General features: G+C 44.1%; 1 protein-coding gene across 1 annotated transcript in view; it reads right to left on the reverse strand.

The window, feature by feature from the left end:
• KIAA1109 (KIAA1109 ortholog) overlaps positions 1-22,938 on the reverse strand; it is a 211,491-nt gene that overhangs the window by 6,990 nt on the left and 181,563 nt on the right. Inside the window, exons 71-84 of the mRNA XM_036763063.1 lie at positions 19,581-19,720; positions 17,096-17,297; positions 15,471-15,671; positions 14,548-14,727; positions 13,827-13,964; positions 12,780-13,034; positions 11,300-11,450; positions 10,099-10,256; positions 9,431-9,623; positions 8,992-9,209; positions 7,459-7,710; positions 4,898-5,101; positions 3,950-4,144; positions 3,072-3,206 (exon numbers count right to left, since the gene is read on the reverse strand). Coding sequence (XP_036618958.1) covers positions 3,072-3,206; positions 3,950-4,144; positions 4,898-5,101; positions 7,459-7,710; positions 8,992-9,209; positions 9,431-9,623; positions 10,099-10,256; positions 11,300-11,450; positions 12,780-13,034; positions 13,827-13,964; positions 14,548-14,727; positions 15,471-15,671; positions 17,096-17,297; positions 19,581-19,720 — 2,622 coding nt within the window. The remainder of the gene's footprint in view (positions 1-3,071; positions 3,207-3,949; positions 4,145-4,897; positions 5,102-7,458; positions 7,711-8,991; positions 9,210-9,430; positions 9,624-10,098; positions 10,257-11,299; positions 11,451-12,779; positions 13,035-13,826; positions 13,965-14,547; positions 14,728-15,470; positions 15,672-17,095; positions 17,298-19,580; positions 19,721-22,938) is intronic.

Genomic DNA, 22,938 nt, shown 5'->3' on the forward strand with positions numbered 1-22,938 from the left:
AGGAAGAAAGTGCCATCATTTCTTCCTGGGTAACATCTTTACAAATAAAATAACTCTATAAAAAAACCATGTACTCAGAACTCAGTGTAAAGAATGTTGCTAGAATTGGTTTTACTATGGTTTAAGCTAAACTTTTAAAACGACCCCTGGACAAAGAGTTTTACGTTTACACACGATGGTTTTACAAACATGTCGGGGCCAAAGTAATCCTGTAGGATGCTGATAAGATAACATGTTAACAGCCTAACAATGCCTGGAGGTAGAGTCACTGTATACACTCAATGGGAGTATTAATTTATAATTGACATATTCTTGAGCATTCTATTCATTCAGTTCTTAAAATATTTATACTTATTGTCATTTTATGAAAAATAAAACATCCTCCTAAAAACACCTAGGGCAAAATGTATTTTAAGCACAGGTTGCTGTGAATTGGTAGAGCCGATATCAAAGAAATATTAAATCTGTATCTACAAATAGGTTTAGTAAAGCCTGCTGCCACTCTTTAAAAGCCAAACAAGATTCTGAAAGCTTTTCAAGACGAGGTGAGAAAATTGTAAAACAAAACTAAAAAGAGAAAACAAAATTGAAAAGTTGAAATCTAATCATGGCTTGTACACGTCTGTCTGCCAGGAGCTGTTCCGCAGTTCAGTCACTTCCTCCAAATTCTAGCTCAGTCTCAGAGATGTCTCAAAGGAGCTTGCACTGTGATGAAAGGAACAACTCCAAGCTGCTACAGGCTGGCCTTCAAATGTATTCCCGAGGGCAGCTGCCTTCTGGCAGATTTCTTCCCTGAGTCAGATTTGTCAGGAAAGTATTTGTGAAAAGATGACAAGATAAAGATCTGATCTCTCCTTCAGCAGGGACCACAGTGTTGATCTTCTTTCATGCCTTGGAAAATAAAGCTGTAAAAAGCACGATTTTTCTGATTCACAGTAAGTAAAACTTGAAATATTAGTTATTTCAGGCCAATCTTTAAAAGGTCATGATCCTTTCATCTGAAATTTTTAAAAAAAAATCTTTCTACTGATGAACTTCTGGCTACATTTTTGTTGGGTCTGTACAAATAGTAAAATAAATGCTGTTACGCAGTAGCTCTAGAAATATGAGGAAGTGGATTCTTCTTTTTTTTCTTTAAAAATTAAACAAAAATTACTATTTTATTTTTCCCAATTACACGTAAAAACAATTTTTAACCTTCGTTTTTCACAATTTTGAGTTTGCAATTTTCTCCCACATTCCCTCCCTCATCATTGAGAAGGTGAGCAATTTGATAAAGGTTATACGTATGCAGGCATGCAAAATATATTTCCGTATTAGTCAGGTTGTGAAAGAAAACAGAAAAAAATCCCAAGAGAAATAAAGTGAAAAAAATATGATTTGATCTGCATCCAGCTTCTGTCAGTTCCTTCTCTGGAGGCGGATAGCTTTTCTCATCCTAAGTCCTTACAACTGTCGGGATAGTTGGATTGCTGGGAACAGCTAAGTCATTCACACTTGAGCACTGTATAATAGTGCTGTGATTGTGCACAATGTTCTCCTGGTTCTGGTCACTTCAGTTTGCATTAGTTCATGGAAGTCTTCCTGGGTTCCCAAAACAGGATTCCATCATAATCACACACCACAACCTGTTCAGTCCTTCCCCAACGAATGGGAATCCCTTCAATTTCCAATTTTCTGCCACCACAAAAAGAGCTGCTATAAACATTTTTGTATATATAAGTCTTTTTTTTTTTTTGGTCTCTTTGGGATCAGACCTAGTAGTGGCATTGGTAGATCAAAGGGCATGTCCAGTTTTATGGCCCTTTGTGCATAATTCCAAATTGCTGGAGGAGGTAGATTCTGATACAAATACTCTTTACTTATGAATTAATTATATTGGTAATTGTTGTGTCCATTGGCTCAAGGAGCCCCCTCCAGTGGACCAGAGCCACTGATACCACGTGGGCTCTTCGGAATGTTCCGGTTAGGCCTCTCAGACTACCCTTAGGTCTCAGCTCTTATTTTTGCTGTGTTGTGTTACAACATTTTGCTTCTTTGCTGTAACAGGTGTTAACCAAGGTTCCACTTCTGAACCTTTCTCAGTCCCCTCTGATAGTCCTCCCAACGTTCTTCTTCTGCTTCCTCTTCAATCCCTTGTCCTTCTCTCTTTTCCAGATGCTCACTCTCAGCTTGGCAGAGCTCATCAGTTCTAGTCTTGATGTGGCTTGGAATGCACTGACGACAGCAGCGCAGATCAGGAAGACAGCACCAGTGGTCCCCAAGTTCAACTGCTCTGTGCTTCATCTTATCCCCAACAAGTGGAAATCCAGACTCGCCTTCGAAGCTCTCTCAAAGGGAGACCTCACTACCACCAGAGATGCCACTTCTACCCTTGGACATCTCTCATCAGGAAGAAGTTTGTCATTACAACGAGCTGAATTTCTCCCTATTGTTCCTGGTTCTGCCTCCGAGGGCCGAGCAGAACAAGTCTGAGCCTCTTCACGAGGCCGTGCTCCAAGTCCTACAGTCGGCCATCATGCCCCCTCTACGTCTTGCTTTTCTCCAGGACGGACACTGCCAGTTCCTCCCGCTGGTCTCCATGCAGTGTGACCTCGAGTTCTTCCAATCTCAGTCCCTTCTGCAGCTCGCACTCAGAACTGAACCTACTGCTCCAGAGGTGACCTAACGAGAGCAGACTCTCGTGCTGTGTACACACTCACATCTGGCCTCATCTTTCAATTCTTATCCATACTGTAAGAGACTTTTTTTTTTTGGCTTTCCTGATATCCCCCACCATGGGACCCAGCAGATGCCCAATGTGGATTATGTGACCAAAATGTACTGCCAATCAATTCTGCCTGACTGAGTGTAACTGAGGGGACTAAAATGTTTGTCTCTACCAATCAATTAATTAGTCAACAAGTATTTTTAAAGCACCTATTAAGTGCCAGCCCCTGAAGATTCAAATACAATGAACGATGAAACAATTCCCAGCTTCCAGGAGCTCACCTTTCACGATTCTTTGGAAAATGACAGATACATCCTGAAAACATCTTCACTGAATTTTCAAAAGAGAATACTCTGCCTACCTTTTTCTTTTTCTTTAAGATAAGCTGACACTAAGTCATGAAGAAACATAATTAGCTCAGCATCCATAGTCACACAGATGTGGTCGGTGAACTCTGTTACCACACTACATTCCACTTTGGGCTTGACGTTGGTGTCTGGAAATGAGAAAATGTTTTTTAAACAATTTTAATTTAATAAGGTTCCTTCCTCTTTCCCAGAGTAAGACATCTATTTATGTATATGCATACACAAAGAGGTGATTAATTTTACATTTAGCTTATGGGAATTAGTGCCAGCATTTATTATCCTCATCATTAGCAGTCATATACATTTCCCTCTCTCTCTCCACCAGTGATACATATGTGTATGTATATGTGGGTACACACACATATGTGTAAACTATCTTTACTTTTTATCTAACTGTATATGAAAATACAACTAGTGTGAGTTTCCTTAGAATCCAACTCTTCGTTGCAAAAATCACTAAACCTCTGTGCTTGAACACAAAGCACACCAGGAAGGGAGCAGGTACCTTACTTAGGACATGTCATATTCTCTAGACAGCAGGTTAATTCTGGTAGAACCCAAGATTTTAAGGGATAAAAATTATTTAATATACATAGTATAATCTGAAATAGTCATTTAAAAAGTTTTTGCTCTCAACCCTTGAGAATATTTTTAAGTGAATGCTAAATATTTGACCAGATAAATACATCCTCAACAGAAAAATACATCTTATTAAAAGGAGAGTTAATAAACATGATTGAATGAGGATGGCTTTCCTTGTCTCTGAACTAGACACAGGGCTGGGTGTGTTCTCCTAAGAGCGGTAACTTAATTACTTCAGATGAATTATTCTACAGCAGTAGACAGGGAACCCAAAGTCCCCACCACCCACCCTGCAAGGAAGGCTCCTGTGGCTCCTGGACGTGAATGGATTTGAAGTCTAGCTGCATGCGTGGGAGGGCGAAGATGGTCTCCGTCTCATGGTTGTAACTAGAACCTCCTCTGAATCCACTCAACAGGCTCGAACTCTTTACAGTTGTACTGCTCTCTGCGTTATTAGCATCAACATTTCGAAGTAGGTTTAACTCTATGTGGGTAAAAGGAAAAATGATATTTAATCAATGTTCAAGTAAAGAGCCAAACAGCAATGAGCCTTCTGGAATGTAACTTAGTGAAATCAGATGAGCCTGGTCAAATCAGAAAAATTAGATGAATGAGTAACTTTCATAAAAGCTCTAAAAACAGATTAGATTGCTAATAATGTGAGACCGGGCCTAGATTAGTACCAAAGTCATACTAGTTCTATTCATTTTTTCAAATAAATTTCTCTAACTTTCAAAGAGATAACTTCACAGGATTTTAGAGCCAGATTTTAGAGCTTATTAAATTGTTAAATGATAGCTGCAGTTTACGGAAGTGTCTCCAAAGTCTTGGGGCAGCAAATCCTCCTTAGACCTCGGTGAAGTTTAGAATGACCCTAAGCCTTGGGGGCCAACCCGTGTATTTTGAGGTTAATGTACCATAATGGATTGACCAGATTGTCCCTCCTGTTGCCAGTAAGCATGCCTGCCTCTGTTGTCCTCCCACCAACCACGAGTAAACCCTATAACCTCTCTAGGCTTCAGCTTCCTCCTGGGAAAGGAGGAAACAACACCCCACCCACCTCATGAGACCATCATGGAGTTTTTTTTATGAATCTTCAAATACTACGTAAATTGGTTCATCAAGTGTATCAAAGTAAAATGAGTTTTTAAAATTAAAAAACAACAACGTTATCACTGTTTAAGCTCTGAGACATAATAAACAGGTTCCCAGCTAGAAGCCACCCCGAGTGACTAACCTTCATTCCTTGTGGCAGTGACATAATTGAACCATTCTTTCACACTGGCCACTCCGTGGGGGGGGTTTTCATGGCGTCGTCTTGTGATCTTGGTTATTGTTGCCATAGGACTCTCTAGAGCACCACAGGGTTTGGTGACCATGGTATTGTGACCTAGATGGAAATCCAACGTCTGGACAACATATGTCGAATGATCACATGAACCTGACCCAAAAGGAAAAGAAAAACGTGTTAAAGATGCCATTTTTACTACTATGTAACTCCGTATCTCTTTAGATTTTTATCTTTTTCTTTTTGTAACAAGGTAAACATATTCAGATATTACTAAAATAGCCACAGGTGGGTAGGCCCCGCTCAGGGACTAGGATTGGAAGTCTCCTCCCCTCCCACTGGCTCACGGCAATGCCTGCTGAAGAAGCGCTCTGTCCTTGTGGGTACTAACCATGACGCTGAGGAGTCAGGAGGCACTGAATTCCTGACACCTGCTCCATTTTCAGTCTGAATATGGGAAGAGTGTGTGTGTGGGGGGCAAGGTGTTGGCTCCTCATGAGTACTGGAGGCCTCTATTTCCCAAAGGTGCTCCTAGCTGCCTACGTATAGAGACTAAAAGGATCCATCTGATCTCTGATTCTGCCAAGGGCCTGAGAAGGCGGGAGCTCATGAGCCAGAGGAGGGAGAGGCCCTGCTACCATCATTGCTTCAGTCATCAATGCCTTCATCATTCTGTTAAACCACAGAAGGAAGTGGCTACCTGCTGCCCAGGAGCCAAAGGCCTCCCCTTCCCCAAATGGTCCTTGTGGCCACCATTCCTGCCCCAAAGACAGCAATGCTGAGGGACAGAAGCATGATGGGGCTGCATCTAGCCACCCACAACCCAGGATGAGGGAGCTCCTTCACACAAGACCTCCTGACAAACCACTGTCATCAATTCTCTGACCCTCTGGTCTGCTGAACTGAGTGGCCTGGTCACCTGGCATCTCCTACTCAAAGGCTTGCAAACTGCTCCCTCTTGGTCTGCCTTGTCTCTAGGATGCAAGGTCACCATTTATGGAGGTGAAAATCCTTTTTCATGCTACTGAGCCCTGCCCTGCTCTTCATACTCTCCTATCACAGAGCCTGTCCTCCCCCAAGCCTGCCATTCCCTGCCCTCATGGAATCCCTCTACAAGATGCTGCATTCCCTGTGGCTGTGACTACTTCTGCTGGCTGCTACATACCAAGCCCCGATGCCATGGGGCTGGAGGGGCTTTGCTCCCCACTACCACTGTACTCCAACCCTGGCCCTCAGCATTCTCCCTTCCTCTGATGTCAAGGCAACAAGCATTTATTAAGGCCCTATTGTGTGCCAGGCCCTATGCTGAGGATGTGAAGAAAGGCAGAAACAGTCCCTAGCCTCGCTCATAGTCAGAAGGAGGAGATAACAGGGAGGCAGGAGCCCTTAGGAGGGTGGGGAGAGGCTCCTAAATAGGTGGAATTTAAGGTGGGACTAGGAGGAAACCAGGGGGCTGAGCAGAGGGCCTTCTGACCATGGGCTGGGGCAGAGAAAATGCCTGGAGCTGAGAGATGAAGGGTCTTGTGTGAGGAACAGCAAGGAGGCTGGAGTCACTGGATCACAGAGTCACAGTAGGCAGGGGGAGGGCAATGTAAGACCACAAAGGATGAAAGGGGCTGGGAAGAGAACTTCATACTGGATCTTTCAGGCGATGGGCAGCCACTGGGTGTGCATTCTACACAACCCTGCCAGGATGTTTGTCTTCCTCTTCTTAAGGATTCAGGGCCTGGTGAGCAGCTTTTCTCTCTCCCAGCACCTCTGCCCTCGTACCTGGGGCCTCTAATATTGATCAAGATGTTCTCCGCAGCATCCTGGCTCCCCACGTCATCATCTTTCCCAGCTTTCATCATCTCGATCTCACCTCTTCCTTGGGCGCCCACAAGAGGAGCGGTGCCTCAGAACTAGTACTCTGAACCCTCATACCTCTAGCTCCAAACCTCTCCCCCAGTCAGGCTCTCCCATCCTTCTGTTCCTCCACCTCCCCAAACTTCCTCCTTCAGCAGAAACTACATGGCCTCCCACCTTCCCAATGCACCACGCTGGAGGCCCCCAGCTACGGCTGGGAATCACAACTTCCATAGCACACTGGGACAAAGTATTTGGTTATGATAAACCTTGGGAAAAACTGATTCACAAAAGAAACACAAAGGTGAGGGGAAGAGGCCAACCCTCCCCCTGCAGGTCAGGAAACAGCTAACCACAGGAATGGGAACTTCAGCTTCCAAATACCTACCCAAGATTTGGGGTAGGGATGTTTTAATATTGCTGGTCTTACCCAGTGAGGGAAGGGAACAGCTAAGCTCAGAAAAAGGCTCATTAAACATACTCGTGCTCTCTAAACTGGCCTCCAGCATTTGGTCTAACCGCAGTAGGGAACAAAACAGTAAGTGTATCATTTCAGTGAGACACGATTTGAAGGATTGTAAGAACAATAGTTCAAGACGAAGGAGAATTACTTTGCTTTTGTAACTTCATCAGAAGACACACACCAGACTGATCTGAACGCTTACCATCTTCCCAGATTTTCTGCGCTTCTGTCCAAAATGCAATATTTGGTTCTTCTAAATGAAAAAGAGCCCAGGATTTTGAGCGGAAATTAGGCCCGTGGAAACAAGCAAGTGTCATGTGATTTCCATGCAGGCTCATAGAGCCTCCAAACTGCATTCCATCTTCTGGTAATGGAATCTGAAATAAGGATATGTGGCATCCTGATACAACCTTCAAAACTCCAGGCCAGTGGCGGTGGTGAGCAGCGTCCAGCACTGCAAGAGAATGGCGAGCCATTAGTGCAGAAGCGCCCTCTCCTCTGAGCATCATTTAACAGAGAGGGAGCAGCAGCAAGACTGCTGTCTGGTGTGGGGCTGACCTGAATGTAGGGGTGGTGCATGAGAAAACGAATCACACGAAGAGCTTGACTCCAACCCTCCATCACCAGCAGGTGTTTAGGGAAGAAGATGCTGGGACATGAGATCTAGGAAATGGACGCAAGCAAAGAGGGAAGGGGGCTCTGGAGAAGAACTGGTGTCGATGCCCCCAGTTCTGATAGTACTGCAGGGGGCTGGGTTGCCATTGGGAAACTGCATGGTATTTTCAGTGGCTCCCAGCTGTTCACCACTGCAAAAACTCCTTTTGAGGCCAGTATTCTCCCAGTGGTGAGATATGGCTGTGAATCATGAAGCACCATGCCTCCAAAAGGGGCCCCAAAGGACAATCACGAGTTTCAAGAGACATACAACCGTATCACCAACAGTGACATGCACACAAGAAGTGGGTGGGCTGACAAATGGCAGGCATAAGGGTCACAAAGGCTCGAGGGGTGCACTGGTGCCGCCCTAAAGGAAGGCCTCCAGGGCACTGAGCCCGTCCTGGATGGAGCGTATGTGGAAGAACAGGGATGGCCGTGGGATGGGGACCAGGATCAGATAGTAAGAGTGATGATGACGATGATAATCATGAAAACAATAGCAGCAGCCAGCACTTAGGGAGTACTTCAAGGCTTGCCAGGGGCTTTATAATTATGATCTCACCTGATCTTCACAACAACCCTGGGAGCTAAGGGCCATTATTATCTTGATTTTACAGATGTGGAAACTGAGACAAACAGAGGTGAAGTGACTTGCCCAGGGTCCCACAGCCAGTAAGTGTCTGAGCTCAGATCTTCCTGACCCCAGGCCAGCTCAAAATCCATTGAGCCACCAGTTGCTTCTCAAGTATTAAAGGATATTGTAGGAAGAATGATGACAGAAACGACAGAGCTATTTTGAGAATGTTAAAAGTGGGGTGCGCACAACTGATCCAGAGCTAGTGGAATTCATTATGAAAATATTCTGGAACAATAAATACATTTAGCCGATTCCTTTTCAAATTTCTTGCTCATGTAGAATGTCAAATCTCATCTACGCAGGCATTTGTAGCTAACTCTGTACTTCTGAGGAAACGCTTACTCTACTGACTATGGCCTAAAGGAGATTTTTCTCCAGGTTGTGACTAATGGGGTCTAATAGAAAACCTAGTATATGAGAACGCATCTTCGTAATGCTTACGCAGTTCTTGGGAATTCTTCTCCAGGTGACTGGCTGTAGCCTTTGGGGGAAGGTAAGGAACTGGTCCCCAAGTGGAGAGAGCCCGCTTGCTTGTGTCAAACTGCTGGGTGAAGAATTCTTGGAGTTTCATTCCTATTTTTATCAAGTCCGGAGTGGTCGATCTGGAAATCATTACTTGGAAAATATCCCATTTTAAATCTCCATGGACAAAAATTTCACTAAATCATAAAAGAGAACATTTCAATAAATATGATGTTAGGTCATATCACAAAACAGATTTTCCCATCCTTTTTTTTTTTCCTATTTCAAATTAACTATGCCATACAAAATACCTAGCTGAAAAAAATAGGCTTAGGGTTTTTTAAATGAGTTTTAGAAAATGTACAAGAACACAGACTAAAAATGTAAGGTATTCAAAGAAAGGCCTGTGTCACAATACCTTTTATCTGACATACTTGAATCCAGTGTATTATAGAGATTCACTTTCCATTCATCCTGCAGCTTGAGATCTGCATTACTAAAGATGCCCATGAGGATGCTTGACCCCATGTAATCCACACGAGCTTCAGTTGAACCCAGAGTAATTTGAATTTTGTGACTTGGTTGTTGATTTGGATGTTCAGAAATATGAGCTGAAAGAGACACATTTAGTCACCTTTTAAAGAAGTTGTCAGCTTTAAAGAAATAATCAGAATAAAACATTTTTTATTTTTGAAGTCAAACTAATCATCTTTAGTTTCTATTTAGTCAACTGACACATTTATGAAGTGTTGGCAATGTAGGAGGCCCCGTGGCTATAAATACAGAAAACAAAATGACCCCTACTCCCAAGAGTTTACATTCTAACAAGGGAGGTAAGTACTTACATCCTGAAGGATATACAGAGAATAACCACAAAACAGTTGGTGGGAAGGGCAGTAGAAGCTGGGGGTGGGGTGGGGGTTTTCTGTGGCTGGTAGCACCTGAGCTACATTTGGAAGGAGGAGAGATTGTGGAAGGGAGGGTGAGGAGGGCGCTGCATGGAAAGGAAGCCTTCCATTAACACCCTTCAAGGAGATGAAGAACAGAAAGGCCAGTTTCATTATTGATCGACACATTTCAACATACCGACCATCTCCAAAGTGTTGACATCTATGGTGCCTCCAACCACGCCGCCCTTTGAATCTAACTGGGATCTTCCTAGGCCAACAGACATGCTGATCTCTCGGTCTCTATTACTTCCCACCGACAGACGACCCTGACTTTTCAAACCACTGGTGGTCCATCTGGAGGAAAAAAACCAGGGAAATGGGACCTGATTGAGATGGCTGGATTTCAATGTCTCAAGTTAGGAAAATGGAGGTTTAAAACTGGTTAACTTTGTCAGAAATCACAGGCTGTAATACTGTAGCAATAAAAGAAAGCTCTTCTGCTACCCAGATAGAGGGTCTCCTACTCTCTTTTTAATTTCTATTTTAACATTCACGGAACAGAAGAATTCAGCAGCCACTGAGTACAACTGATACTCAAATCTGAGAGGTGGAAGGGACTTGGGCAGCTGGTTAATCCAACTGAAACCTGGACAGGCTTCCTACCATAATACTGAGAACTGACCAACTATCACCCAGCCTCTGCTCAAAGAAGCCCAAGGATGGGCCCCACTGCGTCTGGGGCAGCCCATTCAACTCTGGGAGAGCTCTCATTTTTAGGAAAATTTTCCTACTATCAAGTCTAAATTTGCTTTTTTGCAATTGCCTTCTGAGGGAAAAAGGGTGAGTGTAATCCTTCCCCACATCCTCTTATCCCTGGGCTAAGCATTCCCAGCTGCTCCATCCAATGCTTCCTCCCTTCTTTTTGATCACCCTCTCCCCTTGGCCTTGAATTATGGTATCAGTAGATGTACACCTGGATCTGGATTAAGCAATTTACATGGTTTATCTGTTGGTTGAGTTGTACTCCTAAAATATAATAGGGATAACTCAGTGGACAATCTAACTTTATAGAAAGGGATGCAGTAAGCAACACCTGATGCCACTCCCAATATGAAAAAGCTGTCATTCAGTTGTTTCAGTCATGTCTGACTCTTCACGTCCCCATTTGGGGTTTTCTTGGCAGAGATACTGGAGTGGTTTGCCATTTCTTTCTCCAGCTCATTTGACAGATGAGGAAACTGAGGCAAACAGAGTAAGTGACATGCCCAGGATCACACAATTAGTAAGAGTCTGAGGCCAGATTTGAACTTGGAAAGAAGAGTCTTCCTGGTCCCAAGCCCAGCACTCCGTGCACTCTGGCACGCCCTAGTGACCGCTCCTAAGCATGAATGACTTACGTTGTATTCCCCATGACGTTGCTCATGTTCATCTGAACGTTCAGTTGTTTGAGGTTGATGGCAAACACGACCAGAGTCTCCCAGGGGGCGCCTTGCTGGCTGGCTGCTTTATTGGACTTATTAAAAGGAGTAGAAGTTCTTGAGAGTGAATCTAAAAACAAAAAAAGTTAAAGATAATTTTGTGTGAAAGACATTGGGATTATTTCAAAGCAAAATCTAATAAAAATCCTGTGGCTATAATAATCAGAACTGAAAAAAAATCATAAAACAGTTTTCCATGTGATCTTATAAAGTATTTTAAAAATAAAGAGTGGTCCACTGACGTTAATGCCTTAATCTCCTGCCTGAGTGAGAGGTAATGAAGAAAACAAACACTTCTTCCAGATACTGTCCACCCTGGTAAGATGGTATCTGTAAGCTCACCCTCCCAGGATGCTGCTCCAGGCCCTGCTAAGCAGCTTCTGCCCAGCCCTCAATGGGCTCTGGAAGCTGCTGTGGCCATGTTATGTGGCTGGAGCAGCCACCCGGGGGGAGCATGTGGGCCCCTCTTGGGGCAGCGCTCAGCACACAGCTGCCCATTACTGATTTACACCTTACTCTGCTTAGACAATGGAGTACAGGCCTTCATTTCACTGGCTGCTTTCCAAACTGAGCAACTCATTTCTGGCCTCGCTGTGCTTCGGCCTAGGCTCTCATTTGGGTAGGGGCCGGGGCAGGATTCCCCCTCCTCACCTTAGCTTGATTCAAGTGTGGCTTCCTAGGTGGAATGCTTTATGGATCCCCCCAGCTGTCTTGCTGTTCAATTCTCAAATTACTTAAGATTTATAAATATATAAATTATATTATATATATTATACTTACATTAACTTACGTATATTCAGTATATATCATATACTTATATTAACTTATCTATGCGTGTACACACGGCTCCCTCCCCACCCCTACCCCACCCCAGTAGAAATAAGAGCAGGGAAAGGAAGAGACTGAAGGTGCTGGTCATGGAGGAGATGGGAGGGAAATGTAGTGAAGGGCACAGAGATGCTCATTCCTAGGAGACGGGGAAGACCATGAATGGGGGAGGCAAGTGACAGAGGTCCTGCTGGATGGTTTCAGTCTCTTCCCTGGGACTGGACATTAGATCATCTGAGCTAAGAAGTGGGGAGAAGACAAAGGCACATAAATGGCTGCTGGAGGCTTCGGGCAACAGAAAGACAGCTCAGTAACAATAAGCCTTTGGTAGACCCTGGACCATGAAAACAGACAATTGTCACGGCCCTCTCCAGCGACACCGCCAGCAGCATGGGGATAAGGCCTGTTCCAGGGCACAGTGAGTAGCTACGTGTGGCTGCAGCAGGCTGCTCTGATCAAGGAGACAGAGTAAGACAGGCCTCGAATGTGAGGCTAAAGACTCAGACTCTTGTCCTGAAGATGGGGAGCTGAGGGCACATGTGCTAACGGGTCACCCTGGGCTTCCGCTTACCTCTCTGAGGAACTGAAGAGTCAGACACGCTCCTGGATCGCATGGAGACAGGAGATTTCAGATTCTGGGCAGCTGCTCCTGGGCAGCTGCTATTCACCATGTGCTCATTGAACACCGTAGGGGACTGGGCCACGTGAGTGAAGGAGGCTGCCTGGCTGGGCTGCTCCCAAGTCCTGCAGTAAGCTTTGCGGGAGGATTCTGGAGACAGGTGCTGACTCACTCCCTCGATGGAATCTGGCGTCCCAGGGCCAGAGGCTAGCAGAGAAGGGAGGGATGCCATGAGAACAAAACCTGCTACAGACTGCTGAGGTAACCATCACCAACCAGAGCTATGCAAGAAAACCCCAAACGGAGTCACAAAGAGTCTGACACAGCTGAAACAACTGAACAACAACAAACACCTAGTTACCCCCAATTCCCCGCATACTCCAAATTCCTCCCACCACCTTATTTCTAATGGAATAAGCCTCATCTACAAACTCCCATAATTTCTGTTCCAACACAAGAAAATAGTATTAAATTAATGAGAACAAAAGGAATGTAAAGAGGGGCAGAGAAGCTTTCTGGGTATTCTCATGTTTTATCTAAGGTCTAAGAGGAAGTACATTTCTAGGTTCACCAAGAACACTGATAGAAAATCAGAATTTGATTTTATTAAATTTTTTTGGGGGGGTAGATCCTAGATTCATGATTGCACTGGAACCCCACTAAGGAAGCTCCCTTTACCAATGCAGCTTGGCACCTTCTCTTAGCTCAGTCTTAGAGAGCTAGTGATATCAAAGTCAAACAGAATGGATACCTGTGACACAAATTGACATCATCTATGTTGCGATATATTTTATTCTGTTAGACATTTCCCCATGACATTCTCCTCCAGTTCAGCTACCCAAGGGGCCCCTGGGCTTGAAGTCAGACACCTCTAGCTCAGGTTCCCTGTATGTAATCTGAGGCACATTTAAACCCAGGTTTTCTTGCCTGATGCACACTATGCTCTGTAGCCTCTCTGAATAACCCTACTGTAATTAAAAATTTAATTAAGTGACCTACCTGGCAAATTTATAGTTTGGTCACCAAGGAAAAGGCGGCGGGCAATGCTTCTCCTGTACCAGGCTCTGGGGAAAGCCAGAATCTCACTGAGTCTGCGCATATCGTATTTGAAGGAAGCTGAGCCAATGTCGCACACCGCTGAGACACACAAAGCACACATTAGAATCTGGAGCTAATTCTGAACACCTTCACTCTATTTTCACACGACACAGGCAACTGTAGCAGAACTAGCACCAGTGAGTGGCTGTGGATGATTCCTGGAACATGTTAGTCTCTGCTGTGATTAACTGCTGACATGTATCCCCACAAATCACAAAATCAGAGGATAAGGCTGACCTTTAGTTTATTAATCTTTAAAAATCTGACTTGCTTATAGATAAGCAGCTGGCACAGAGCCAAGGACAGACACAGAGAGCCTCTGCTTTGGGGCATGGAGCTAACATGCTTTTCTCTCGACTGGTTGAAGGGCTTCAACCAATTAGACATTGGGAAAAGCCTGGCTCTTGAGCTGACATGGGGTTTCCTACGTTATGTTAGCACCATGCCCAAGTAAAACTCTAGCACCAATAATTAGTGATACAATATGTATGTGGCGAGATTTTCATCAGTCTTTAAAATAATCAAATTACCATCAAAACCTCCACAATACTGAACGCTGGCAGCCTACTTAGTTCACTCTGGAAAACAAATGATATTTTAATTTAAGAATGGGATAAAATACCAGATATGTTTATTAACGTAGTATCCATTTTGTTTGCAGACTTGCTCGCAGCCTGACTTTCAAAAAATGAGGCGCCTCCAGAACGTCTTATTCGGGACAAGCTCACTTTCACAAACTCCAGGTTTATGCTGAGGGAATCTTTGCGGCCAGTGACTGAAGCAGGCTCTTCATCAACATTCCCTGGTCCCACAAAAGAGAGACAAAGACCACACACTAAGAAAAGCTCTCAGTTTGGGTATTTTTACGTGTCAGAACACTTCGGTGCCATGATAGCAGCACTTGGCGGGGTTTTTACATAACCATTATACAAGTCTGAAGTAAACAAATACACTCACTCTTCTTTATGACATTGTGCGTGATATCATATTAATAGATAAAAAGCCACATATGCTATCAGAGGCTTCATTAAGGAGGAGCTTCAGGATTCTTGGGGACACCCAGAAATTACAACAACAGGAGTCTCTGGGCCAGAGAGGGAACTCTTTTGGCTGGAAGAACTTTCACGTGACCTGACAGGTGAAGCCAGTGGATTCCTCAGTGGAGCCAGGAGCTAATCCCAAGGGAGTTTTGTTTAGAAAAATCTAACATATATTCCACCTCTGGTTTTCAAAGAGGTGATTATACTACATGCACTAAAACTTATTAAAAGCTGTAAGAGTTTATGTATTTACAAAAAAAAGCATAAATGCTGTGTTCAGGTTTCTTTTGTCTGTGTTTATCAAGTAATAATGCCATAATAAGATAAGCCTGTGTAGGAAAAAAAAAAAAAACAACCTGTCTGGCATGTGGATGGGCATGGGTCATTTCAGTTCATGGCCTTAGTTCCCATAATTCCTGAAAAGGTGTAGCCAGAGAAGGTGTTATGAGATCCCCGAAGACAAGAATGCGCGCGCGCGCACACACACACACACACAGAAACATACCCAGGCCCCCAGATCCAGGGGTTAGACCAGTAACAGCAGTTTTTTGTTTGCCTGCTCCATATGGATGAAATACATAAAGGGAAAAGTCCGACATGCAGGCAGTGAAACTCAGCCCAGATGAACTGCTGCTGGCATTGGTCAAGTCAGACTGACTACTACTATGGCGGCTTCTGCCAAGAGGGCTGCCTAGGCCAGAGGAACCTAGAGTCAAGAGAAAAAAATGAGGACACTACAAACTAGGGTGAAAATTATTTTTAAAATTTGTTGCTACAATTAAAATAACTGCACAAAAATAAATGGTATCTAGAATCACCTCACTTGGAGTAAACAGCTAAGAAGTTAAAAATCACCAAGTACTCCAACCTCATGTGATTTAATCCCATGGAATTGGCTACGTTTTAAAATGCCTTTATCCTTTAATTCTGTCTTTCTGATCCTTTGCTAGTCCCCCAAACACGTACTTACACGTGCATTCAAGTATGTGCCTCATCACACATCTCCTTTCTCCTTTATGGAACCAAAGAGCTCAGTCACCCGCTCCCTCCCACGTCTGTCCTCCAGGCTGACCAGCTTATTCCTCAGCCTGCAGATCACTCAGCCCTTCCCACCCTCCTCTCTTCACATGCCCCACCATATACAGCAACACCCTTTCTACACTGTGGCAGCCAGAACTGGACCTAACGCATACGATGTCAGCTCATCACACCACATCCCTCTTTAGCCTGATGTCTCCCCAGAGAATCCAGAGGATGTGAGCTGTCTGCCTGTTGAGGTAAATATCTGCTCCTCTATGTCTGGAAGGTCTCTCAGGATGACTTATACTCCACTTCTACCCAAAAGCATTTACCAATCAAATGTACATAAGTTAGGATAATGAAAAAAAAAAAGACCAGAGTGAGTTAAAGGGAGCAGAACATTAGCTGTGCCAGGCCCTTAGGATCAAGTAGCATGGCGAAGTCTTAAGTCACCTTAAAACAAGTTTTCCTTTTCACTGTGTGGATAGAAACAGAGTTTTAAAGCAAACTTCCAGAAAGGAGGCGACAAAATCTGAACTGAAATTGCTGTGAAGTCAGAGATCTTTTTCTGGTGCCCAAGATTGTGGAGGAACCTCAGGGTCAAAAATCCTTCTCTTCTTAGTTTGTCATTTTTGTAGTTAATCTTTTCCTCTTTCTTTCCTCTCATTCGTTAGAAGGCCTCACCTCATAAAAAATGATCATCCAGACCACAGCCCCTGCTCTCAAGGAACGGAGACAAGGAAATAGCCGGGTACATACAAGAGACATGGAAGAGACAGAAGGTGGCCTCAGAGGGGAAAGCACTAAGAGCTGGGGGGACCATCTCCCTCACTACCCACTCAGTTTGTCCATAATGCTATGAGGCCTCTATGAAGAATACCAAAACAAAATCTATTTCTTATTTCCTTGGCCCACATTTGGGCCAAGAGTAAACATGAGGAATACTTTTCTGCATTATTTCTGTTTGAGCAGGAAACTAATCTTAGCACTGGGTCCAAGTACTCCACAGCCAAGTTAGATCCTAATTCTGTCCAAGCATCAGTCTTATTTTACCACTCCTTGACTTCCCTAATTTGGGGAAAAAGTGTCTGATGGCATCACCCCCTTTACCTGGCATCCCTGTTTTGTTGGTGAAGGTCTTTGAGCCACTCAGAGTAGGGTGACCACTAGGGGACACAGCATCTGTAGGACAAGTGGTACCTAAAGTCTCCAGTTCTCCTCGGTTTGAGGAGAATACCAAGTCCAGGGAAGGCAGCTTTAGCATACATTCTACCCTTGATACAGGTAAACAGCTGAATTTGATCTGAGAAGGCTAAAAAAGTTAACACAGAAAAAAGGATTAAGAAATATGTAATTTCCTTTAAAAAGAAAATCAGTTGCCCATAAAGGTAACGAATGATATTTACTAAAACATTCAGGTGACAAACTGATGTGACATACTAAACTGTCTCTGAAGATGTTTATTACTACTTTTTTGCTTAATGAATACACAGATCATTGAGAATCAAACATTTAAATTTGGAAAAAAATTCATTTCCCCACCATATCAAATTTCTAGGAGAACACAACCTGTATCAGTGACTATGTCTTCCACAAGTCCATGGCCCCCATCGATGATATATTTTCCTAGAAGGTAACGGGTATCTTGGAATGAGAAAGGCCAGAGACTAGCAGAGGGCAAAATGTGAAGCTCAGATACCAGGAACAAACATGCTCCATATCAAAGGCAACTTGACACCCTCAGACTAAGCATCATACAATCAAAAAGTGATTTTAAAAAGGCAGTCAATTATAATAATTTCAAAAAATATGCAGTGAGGTCAGAAAGAAAGGAAGGTCACATGGGGATTAGTGATAAGAGGGGAGAACACTGCTCATCCCCCAAGACCAAGGCAGTCACAACTCTCAAGGACTTTTAGCTTGTCCTCCACCCAGTCCTGAGCAATGCCATGCCTTGATCTGTGTTTTAAAAACAAAGGTTCATATGGTTCTTGATCAGGCTTGCATGCCCTGGAATTTCAGTGGGATAGCACCTCCCGCCCTCCCAAGTCCTCCTCCTATGTGTGCACCATGACCGAGTGTGTGTGTGTGTGTGTGTGTGTGTGTGTGTGTGTGTGTGTGTGTTGGGGGTAGAGGGATGTCACTCCTGGGCTGTTGAGTATTAGTCCTGTGCAGGGTGAGGTCACAGGGGCTGGGGCCCAAGCACCAGGTTGCTTAAGTTGGGCAAGGCCCATCACTAAGTGGTCCTCAGGGGGAAGAACTCAGAACTCAGTCTACAGCGGCTCTTGCAAGCTAAAAACGTTATCTGTGTCTGTGGAGCAAACTCACAGGCTCATTACGGTTCCTTTAAGTATTCAATGAGATATCATGTATTTTGAGAATAGCAACTTAGTCAGGTAGATAAGGAATGGCAGTCTGCACAGAAAGAGCCATTGCAGCAGTAAAGACAGGGAAAGCATTCCCCCATTCATGGTGCCAACTAAGGGCCTTCTATTATGCCTTAAGTTCTCACTATAAAAAGGTGTGATTCATAAGGCTAATCCAATCCAAGATTGAAACACTCAACTTCTGTATAACAGTCCAAGTCACTAAAAGTGAGACTAACAAAGGCAATCCATTCCAAATGGTTGCAGAGGTTGTGGGCAGAGAAGTGCAGTCAAGGACTAAGGGTTCAAGTTGTAGATGGGCACCCAGTTCCTCCTCCTACTCTTGGAGGAGGCCTTAGCCAGAAGGAGAAAAAAGGACTCCTGAGGGAGGGAGGAAAGGAGAGAGGGTATGTGGGCACTCCCAACAATGGCATACCCAGATGCTAAATGGATCCCTCGCCTCCCCCACCCCCAAGCCTTGCTTGATTGTGGGTAGAGCTAGAACTCAAGTTGGACCTGGCAGATGAGACTAGTCTGGGGCTGGTTTGCTAGGCTTGATCTTGGACCTGTCATTCACCTGTAGGTAAAGAAGGTTCCTGGGGCTGGGATGAAAACTTGACTTTTTTATGTCCCGGGTGCATACAGAGCCCTGTTACAAAGGATTAAAGATCTGAAGGCTCCCTCTCGCCTCACCCTCACCCCCACCCTCTCATGTTTTCCTCTTTCCCTCTGTAAAGCAAAATGGAAAGTGTTAGATTTGGGATCATAGGGCCTGGGCTAAAATCCTGGCTCTGCCCCTTTCCAAGCTGTGGGGTCTTCAATGAATCATCTAATATCTACAGGTCTCAGTTTTCTCAACAATAAAACTAAAAGGTTTGGCCTAGATCATCTCTGTGGCTCCTTCCAGCTCTAAGTCTATGATACTATGAGTCTATGAGAGTGAATGCTAAACAGCATTATTTACATTATTATAATTCTATTCTTAATATGGTTTGAGTCATAAAATTTTTTACTACATTTTAATATGCTTTGAATCACATGTGAGCTAAGAACTATTACGAGAAGTACTGTAGGAAGTGTACCAACTTTTTTTTTTAAAGAGAAGCATCACTAAGTAAGGAAACTACAGCCTTCAGGTGAGATTAATAACTGAAGACTTTTTCAGATTTGGGTAAGAATTATTTTTAAAGTAAAGAAAAAAAACTCTACCAGATCAATGATAAAATCACCTGAACTCGGACATAGACCACGACATCGACAGGGAAGGATGAGTAGGAAGAGGTTGAAGATGACACCAATGATGTTGTCGACTCTTCCATGGGGTCTGGTATTTCAAAGTGTCCCATATCCTCATCTTGTGAGCTAACAGCTGTTAAAATACAAACAACCATTTAACACTGTAACAGTAACACATGTCTATGAAGTTACACCAGGTTTGGGCTCTAGGGACCCTCCAAGAAACAATCCAGGATTGTGCCATCAGGCTTAGAATGGCAAAAGAGGGGAATGCCAGCCAGGCTGATGTACCGTTGGGCCATTTCAACATAAGAGTGGACTGATCCCTGGCCAAATACAGAATGCCATCTCACAAAAGCTGGCAAAATTCAAAAAAATATTTTGTGGTGTCTTACAAATCAAATCAGAAGGATGAGGGTGAGAGAAGTCTGCCTTATGGATATCCCCCATACTAGCTGGACACTAGTAGTCATTAAGAAGGAAGGAGAAGAGCAATGGAGATAATCTAGAAATTCACAGGGGATACAAGCAAGTAGCCAATAGGCCCAGCCCCACGGCCTCCAGTGAATCTACACATGTATCCAAAGACTAAGCTGCACACAAGAGGAACGAGGAGTCCTAACACAAGGCAGCACATAGGGACCACTCACCAAGACTTGGTGGGATGGAAGGCATGACCTCCCACAGCTGTGGATGGGAATATCACAGTAGGTAGAAAGGATCTGGGGTAGCTTTGTGTATTAAGAAAGTATACTCAGGTGAGGAAATCCAGGAACCAGACAGGGAAGTATGGCAGAGAACATGTGGGCAAAGGCAGGGGTAAGCAGGAGCCGGCTTTTGAGAGTCCATTGTTAAATTTTTAGTGCAGGGTGGGAAAACTATGTCCTCCAGGCCACATGTGGCCCTCTAGGTCCTCAAGTGCAGCTCTTTTAGTGTAAGCATTTAATCCTCAGAAATTGGCAATCACCACAGATTAGAGCTTGGTTTACTGTTCTGGTCACTGTTTAGACTTGAGAAAGTGTTAATAATCTATATTAAACTTTAAAGTGTATGCGTATGCATCCTCCCAGCTCTCCAGCCCAGCAGTTAAGCATTTGTCAGGCCCGTACCAGGCCTGTAATTATTGTTCCATAAACACTGCCTGAACTCAACCAGAGGGTGGAAGAAGGTTGGGAGAACGAAGTCATCGCCGGACGGGAGGTCTAGCAACTGGAGGCTGATATTGATAATAGTAACAACGGGCATTTACACAGAACTTTATCTGCAGAGGGGATTTACCACCTGTTAGCTCATTTGAGCCTCATAACCCGTCTGGGTGAAGTTTAAAAGAAGAAGAAACAGAAGTGATTTTGTCAGCAGAGAAAGAACAAAAGAATGGGGAGTCTGGGAAACAGACCCTGAGAGTGGCCTGGCAGCATGATACAGTAATAGCGGGGAACGCCAATGATGAAAGACGCCTGCTGGGGCTCTCTCTGCATTTCCGTAGTACCAACAAAGGTGAGTTCTGTTATGGGTCTGATTCTCACTACTAGGGAGAACTCTGACAACTCCAACCCAGAGCTTATTAATAGAGAAAAAGAAAATTGTGCATAGTCTGACATGCATCTTAGCATTTGGCAGAACTGATTCTAAGAGTTCAGAAGAAAGGATCCCATAAACCAAAATGCTTCAGGGCAGTCAGCCCAGGTAGGATGGGAGGTGCTCAAGAATGGAAATTTAAAGACACAAAGGGAAACAATTCCAACGAGAAAATAAAATGGGGTTTACGCAAGGAGATCCAAGTGGATGCCGAGGGCCTCAACAGGTTAGAGGAATAAAAGAAACAGACGGAAGATGGAAGCAGGGTCAAGTAACACGAAATGGATATAGAGCATTCCTAGAACAACAGTGGTGCAGTGCTAAAACTCAGAATGAACCAAAGACAACAAAAAGGGTTTTGTTCAGCTATACTTATAGGGAGAAAGAGGAGACTCAAAGATGTTACTTGGATGGGATGATGATGCCTGACAACTGAGAGAGAGCAGCATTTACGGGGTTTGTTTTCTCTGCCAAGGAGAACAAGCTTTCTCTTGGAAATGAAAGGGCAGTAATGATTCTCAGGGGACTGATCCTCTCATAAGTAAGGATCTGGTAAAGGAGTGCCTCATCACCCTTGATGAATCTGAGCCATGTGGACCATAAGCCCCCCATCCTTGGGTACTCAAAGAACTAGTAGATGTGACTGTTAAACCATTCTAAAGGACATTAGAAAGATCATCAAGAACGGAGAAGGGCCAAAGTCCCGATTTTCAAAAGGGAAGAAAAGAGTCTGCAAACTCTAGGCCAATTCATTTGCCTTCAATTCCTGGGGCCATTCTAGCAAAGCTAATTAAAAGGACAGCTGCACATATCCAGTTAGAGAAGCAGGGATGTCTAAGAGCTGGCGTGGCGGTTTGATCAAGCACAGATTACGTCAGGCTAAATTCCTTTCCTTTTTAAACAAAACTACCAAAAGAGTAGATGAGGAGAAGGCCTAGATTTGAGCAAAGCTTTGGGGCAAGTATCTCCCACTACTCTTGTGAAGATGGATAGGATGTAGATTGACAGGAGTGCAATCCAATGGATTCAGAACCGTTTGAAAGGCAGGCCTCTAAAAGCAATTGTTACGGGTTCAATTTCAAAGTGATCTGAAGCAGACTCCAAGGGAATAAATGCCCCAGGTCTCTGGGTTGAGCCGGGTGCTTCCCAAGACTTGATCAGTGATCTGTATGGAGGTACAGGTGGCATGCTTACCAAACCTGCGGCTGGGAGGGATCTCAATACGCTAGATCATGGGGCTGAATCTAATAAGATGAAATTAAATAGGGAAAATGCACTTGGGTACAAAAACCCTCAACCCTGCAAGTATAAAGTGGACAAGGCATGGTCAGGTTGTAGTTGCTCTGAAAAAGATCGGGAGGTTTAAGTGGACTCCAAGCCCACTATGAAGCAGCAAGTTGAGGTGGCAAATCAAAAAGCCTCGTTTGATCTTGGGCTACATCAAGAGGGGCACAGCTGTCAGGAGTAGGGAGGTGGGAGTCTCACTGTATTCTGCCATTGTCAGACCTCCTTGGGGACAATGCCCCAGAGGGAGCTCAGTGGGACAGCAAATAGAGCACTAGATGTGGAGTTGGGGAGACCTAAGTTCAAATCAGGCCTCAGAACACTTACTAGCTATGTGACCCTGGGCAACTCACATAACCTGTCTGCCTTGGTTTCCTCATCTGTATAACGGGGATAATAACAGTCTCAAGGTGGTTGTGAGAATCAAATAAGATATTTGTAAAGCACGTAGAGCAGTGCCTGGCACACAGTAGGCACTTAATAAATGCT

Source organism: Trichosurus vulpecula, chromosome 6 (genome assembly GCF_011100635.1).
Source record: "Trichosurus vulpecula isolate mTriVul1 chromosome 6, mTriVul1.pri, whole genome shotgun sequence".
In the NCBI taxonomy this organism is placed as follows: domain Eukaryota; kingdom Metazoa; phylum Chordata; class Mammalia; order Diprotodontia; family Phalangeridae; genus Trichosurus; species Trichosurus vulpecula.